At 33.1% G+C, this 6,596-nt stretch overlaps 1 protein-coding gene across 2 annotated transcripts in view; it reads left to right on the forward strand.

Moving 5' to 3' along the window:
* Positions 1-3,406: 3,406 nt before the first annotated feature.
* The window catches only part of cul5b (cullin 5b), a 22,241-nt gene continuing 19,051 nt past the window's right edge, over positions 3,407-6,596 (forward strand). For both annotated transcript variants that reach the window (XM_053331920.1, XM_053331921.1), the window contains exon 1: positions 3,407-3,430. In XM_053331920.1, coding sequence (XP_053187895.1) covers positions 3,407-3,430 — 24 coding nt within the window. The remainder of the gene's footprint in view (positions 3,431-6,596) is intronic.

The following is a 6,596-nucleotide window of genomic DNA, read 5'->3' on the forward strand; positions in this document are numbered from 1 at the left end:
AAAGTGGAACTATAGGCTACATATGTTTTAAGTGCCCGGGTCCAATGAGTTAAAACAGTAACATAATTCAGTATTTCTTCACATCTAAACATCATGATAAATCTATAGCCTGTTCATGTTACCCCTTTCAGCGTTGTGCACTCCTTCCCACATTGTGATGAAGCATATTTAAAGAGTGAGTTTACATTAGAGGCGTGGGCGCTTTTAAACGTAAATGCATCAATGTGAAGAAACAGGAACTGTGCTGATGAGCTACACTTTCGGATAGCATACCCGAATTACAAAGCAACCTCTAACGCCTCATGCTATGGTTTTAAATCATTTAAAAGCTGGTATGAATGAATGGGAAATGTCCACAGAAATATAAAGATGTCATATTTTTGGTGCAGTTTGGAGGACAGTGTCGTTATTCATCCTCTCTGATAATAAATGAAACCTTACCTGTGCGCATATGCCTCCTGCTTCAGTCATGACAGATGTTGAGGATGAGTTGAGGATGTAGTCCAGCTGTTGTGACCCTTCATATCTATCTTTAAAAAAAAAAAAAAAAAAACACCTAATTGCAGTCCACGCGGACCTACTAGCAGTCAATCTAGCCTCGTGCTGCTACGTAGAACCACCCTCTACGCTCTGATTGGTTAAAGGGGAAAGAATGAGTGACGTCAGCGCCGTGCAGTCAAACTTGGTGCTGGTGATACATTTTTTTAAAAAAAGGGGGATTTATTAATCAATATATAATAATGTGAACAGTTTTATTGTTTAAGAAGTTGCTGAACAAAGTTGCAGAGGGAAATATTGTACTTTTTAATACATTTTGTTTAACAGCTTTAGTGACTTCTCAGATGAAGATTTGACACAATGGATAATATAACAAGCTTTTAAAATACAACACATTGTTAAAGATGAAACCAGTCTTACAAAAAGCAGTGTGTAGTCGGCTCACATTTCAGATGTTTATGAGTTGTTAACAGCTCCACCAAATAGTGATTTTCTCTCTAAACTTCTCACATGGTTTCATTTTAATAAATGTTCAAATGATCCAATATCTCACCAAAAATCAAAGATTAGAGAAAAAGTTCAAAAACTGAAAACACATTTGTGTATCAGAACTTTGTTTTTCTTATTTCCTCTCCCATTAATCATCTCACCACCCCTCACATTTATCTGCTGACCCTTTGGAGGGGCCTCGACCCCTAGGTTGGGAACCTCTGGACTAAATTGGCTAACTGTATATAAAGTAGTATAAACTAGCTAACTGTATATAAAGTAGTATAGCTAACTGTAAATAAAGTACTGTAAACTAGCTAACTGTATATAAAGTAGTGTAAACTAGGTAACTGTATATAAAGTAGTATAAACTAGCTAACTGTATATAAAGTAGTATAAACTAGCTAACTGTATATAAAGTAGTGTAAACTAGCTAACTGTATATAAAGTAATGTAAACTAGCTAACCGTATATAAAGTAGTGTAAACTAGCTAACTGTATATAAAGTAGTATAAACTAGCTAACTGTATAGTATAAAGTAGTATAAACTAGCTAACTGTATATAAAGTAGTATAAACTAGCTAACTGTATATAAAGTAGTATAAACTAGCTCCACCTCCAGCAGCTACAACAGTAACATGCTGCTCTAACACTGATGCTTCACTATTAATAATCTAATGATGTCATATATAATAATATATCACTACTTTTACTGTAATACTGCATACTACATCACTCATAATACATGTACTTTTACTGTAATACTTCAATCTCATCATACTTAAGCACTTTTACTTATGTAGGATTTTTTGAAACCTTTACTGGATCTAGCTTTTCATGTGTTCACCTTCACATTTCAACCTTCAGTATGGTATCGCTGTCTTCTATGGACCAAACACCCTCGTTATCCTCATATGAAGGTTAAAAATCTTCCTGCTGGTGTGGGAAATCATTTGACTGAGATCGTCTGACAGAGAAAGAATGATAACAAACACCATATACAGATAGTAGGAAACAGTATCTGTCCTTGAAGCTGTATAAATATTGTTTTTTTGGCTCCAGCTTCACTCCAATATCTGTTACTAACTCGCTCTAACATGTTACCCCGACAGTGTGGAGAGTTAAGGTCAAACTATATTTCTAAAGGCTGTGATTGTATATTAAATTCTTCTTTTTATGAAGCTTGTATATTTTCGGCTTTTATTGACATTGCCAGAAAGCTGATGGTGATTACTGAGGTTGTCACATACTGTTCATATTCCGACTCATAATTAGTCTCTACACCAATTTACATTCATAAATTCCCCATCAGTCATTAATTAATGTTTGATTAATACTTAATGAAGAGTATATTCTATTTATTTATGGTTGAAAAAGACATTCACAATCACTATTTGGACATTTGCTTAAACAAAAATGTGTATCAGCTGCACAAAAATGTGTTATTTTAATTTTTGTATACTGTTGGTCACATTAGGATAAAGCCTGGCTATAATAAATATGCATAGGGTGTTTTTACAACTCTCAAATGTAAAAAATGGGTTAAAATTTGACCCTGAACAGTATGTAAGGGTTAAAACATGAAGTTTATCCTGTAGGCTGAAGGATACACGTGACTAAATTTAAAATAAATTTAAAAAACAATAAAAAATAACATAAAATAGATGTGGATGTGTTTTATTTTCATTTCTGTATACTGTGGGTCACATTAGGATAAAGTCTGACTATAATAAATATGTATAGAGTGTTGTAAAAACACTCAAATGTAAAAATGGGTCAAAGTTTGTCCCTGAACAGTAAGTGTAAGGGTTAATAGGTTATTAATAGGTTATTAATAGGAATTAACCCCATATTCTGACTCATAATTAGTCTCTACACCAATTTACATTCATAAATTCGCCATCAGTCATTAATTAAGGTTTGATTAATACTTAATATAGATTGTATTCTATTTATTTATGACAATCACAATCACTATTTGGACATTTGTATATGTAAAAATGTGTCTCAGCTGCACAAAAATGTTTGAAAATAAGTTTTAACTTGTTTTATTTTCATTTGTGTATAGGCTACTGTGGGTCATTTGGATAAAGTCCAGCTATAATTAATATGTATAGTGTGTTTCAAATATAAAAAAAATGGGTCAAAATTTGACCCTGAACAGTATGTAAGAGTTAAAACATGCAGTTTAAATAATAATAAAAAATATATATTATGATATATATTTTTTCTATTGTTAATCATTTCTATTATTAATTGATGACGTCATGCCATAATAAGGTTAATTCCCTCCTCCCTGTTGCGCACACACATACACACACGCACACACACACACACACACACACACACACACAGACACTCACACTCACACTCACCACCAGATCTCGCGAGATTTCCCGTGAGGATAAGTTGAGGGAACATGGCGACGTCTAATTTGCTAAAGGTAAGGGAGCTCCACTTCAATTCAATTTGTGTGCATTTAAAAAAACAAGTAGCCGCTTCGTGTCACCTCCAGCGTGGCGGCGTGATGTCGGCCTTTACCTCTTACCTGTGCACACAACATGTTGCACCTGTCTGCAGCAGGAGGAGAAGGGAGGAGGAGGAGGTGGAGGAGGAGGTGGTGGAGGCTGCTGCTGCTGCTGCTGTCAGCGGTGACTTTAGCAGCATAAGTTGCATCTTGTGCTAACATTAGCTTGCTTCTTGTCAGTGATTTTTTGTTGTTGTTGCTCGCAGGGTTAGCTGGCTTAAAAACAGCAAAAGGAAAGGAGCGCGAGAGAGGCTTAAATTGATCTATTAAGTGTCTGTAAATCTGCTATCATGTGTCAGTGAGTGGTGGAGAGAGATCTGCAGCTGCTGCTTGAAAAATAGGAGCTAAATGCTACCAAGAAAATTAAAAAAAAGAGATTGTTGTAGTAGTTTTTGTGCAGCTAAAGTGAGGTTTAATCCTTCTTTCTAATTGAGTTTAGCTGAGATAGGCGCGTGAGTTTTATATTGTCAAGCAAAGAAGAAGAAGAAGAGGAGGAGGAGACATACTAAAAATGTGTTTACATCAGGTAGAAGGAGCAGAATGGTGTTTTAATTCAATCATGTGGTGGAAATTAATAAGATATTTACAGCTAATAAACTACCAAATAATAATTAGGAGTATCAAATGCAAACACAATTGCAAAAAAGTAAATATACATGCATTATACACGTTGTAGCTTTAGGGAAGGCTGGGCAATATATATATATATATATATTATATCAATATTGTGTTTACATCAGGTAGAAGGAGCAGACTGCTTGTGCATGTTTTACATCAGTCATGTGGTGGAAATAAAGGAATAAGCTACCAAATAATAACTAGGAGTATTAAATACAGACACTATACAAAAAAGTATATCCATATGCATTATAAGCATTATTGTTGTAGGTAGGGTTGGGCAATATTATATTGATATTGTGATATAGACTGATATCTTATATTTTGGATGTTGTAGTGTTGTAATATGGCACAAGTGTTTTTCTTAGTTTTAAAGGCTCTATTATAGTAAAATAATGTCATTTTCTGAAATGACCACACTGTCCTAGCTGTGTCTACTATTGTTTTACCCACGTTGTCATTATATCCAGGAAACAAACTACAAAATAAGAGCTAGGGGTAATAGATACCAACTAAAATAAAAATAATTCACTCTATATGTATAATATGTATTATTAACATTATAGTTATAGGTAAGGTTAGGCAATATATCAATATTATATCGATATTGTGATATAGACTGAATATTTTCTTATATTTTGGATGTTTTAGTATTGTAATATGGCACAAGTGTTTCTCTTAATTTGAAAGGCTCCATTATAGTAAAATAATGTCATTTTCTGAAATGACCACACTCTCTTAGCTGTGTCTAGTATTTGCCTATATCCACTTTGTCATTATATCCACATTACAGATCAGTCATGTGGTGGAAATTAAAGATATTTACAGGAAACAAGCTACAAAATAAGAGCTAGGGGTAATAAATACCAACTAAAATAAAAATAAGTCAGTCTATATGCATTATAAACATTATAGTTATAGGTAGGGTTAGGCAATATATCAATATTATATTGATATTGTGATATAGACTGGATATCATCTTATATTTTGGATATTGTAGTATGGTAATATGGCACAAGTGTCTTAATTTGAAAGGCTCTATTATAGTAAAATAATGTCCTTTTCTGAATTTACCACACTCTTAGCTGTGTCTAGTATTTGCCTATATCTACTTTGTCATTATATCCACATTACAGATCAGTCATGTGGTGGTAATTAAAGATATTTACAGGAAACAAACTACAAAATAAGAGCTAGGGGTTATAAATACCAACTAAAATAAAAATAAGTCAGTCTATATGCATTATAAACATTATAGCTGTAGGAAGGGTTGGGCAATATTATATTGATATTGTAATATAGACTGATATCATCTTATATTTTGGATGTTGTAGTATTGTAATATGGCACAGGTGTTTTTCTTAATTTGAAAGGCTCTATTATAGTAAAATAATATAATTTTCTTAATTTACCACACTGTCCTAGCTGTGTCTACTATTGTTTTTACCCACGTTGTCATTATATCCACATTACAGATCAATCATGTGGTGGAAATTAACTATATATCCAGGAAACAAACTACAAAATAAGAGCTAGGGGTAATAAATACCAACTAAAATAAAAATAAGTCAGTCTATATGCATTATAAACATTATAGTTATAGGTAGGGTTAGGCAATATATCAATATTATATCGATATTGTGATATAGACTGGATATCATCTTATATTTTGGATATTGTAGTATAGTAATATGGCACAAGTGTCTTAATTTGAAAGGCTCTATTATAGTAAAATAATGTCCTTTTCTGAATTTACCACACTCTCTTAGCTGTGTCTAGTATTTGCCTATATCTACTTTGTCATTATATCCACATTACAGATCAATCGTGTGGTGGAAATTAAAGATATTTACAGGAAACAAACTACAAAATAAGAGCTAGGGGTAATAAATACCAACAAAAATAAAAATAAGTCAGTCTATATGCATTATAAACATTATAGCTGTAGGAAGGGTTGGGCAATATTATATCGATATTGTGATATAGACTGAGATAGATCCTATATTTTGGTTATTGTAGTATTTTATTGCAATTTAATGCTTCTAATCATATGATACTCAATTGGTATTGGTATAATTTAAAGGGTACTTGAATTGGTACTGGTAGCGTCATTTTATAAACAATACCCAGCGCCTGTATATTACAATACAGGCGCTACATGACCTGAGATGTAGGTAGGGCTGGGCTTTACCTTTTTTTTTCTTTTTTTTTTCTTGATAACTCTCTTTATTGATATTTTTTCTTGGCAATAGGCAGATACAATCAAAATGTCATCAAAATTAACCCTCCCCTCTCTCCCCCACCCTTAAGCCCCTCCCTCAACCTCTGGCACCTAGACTAAAAGTTGACTGAGGACAACAGCCCTTGCCTATCGTTTACATACAATAATAAGCATTAAACATAGAAATGGTGAAAAATAAGTAAGTAAGTGGCAAAAACTGGACATAGAAATAAAATATACACA

This window comes from Scomber japonicus, chromosome 13 (assembly GCF_027409825.1).
Source record: "Scomber japonicus isolate fScoJap1 chromosome 13, fScoJap1.pri, whole genome shotgun sequence".
Taxonomy (NCBI): Eukaryota; Metazoa; Chordata; class Actinopteri; order Scombriformes; family Scombridae; genus Scomber; species Scomber japonicus.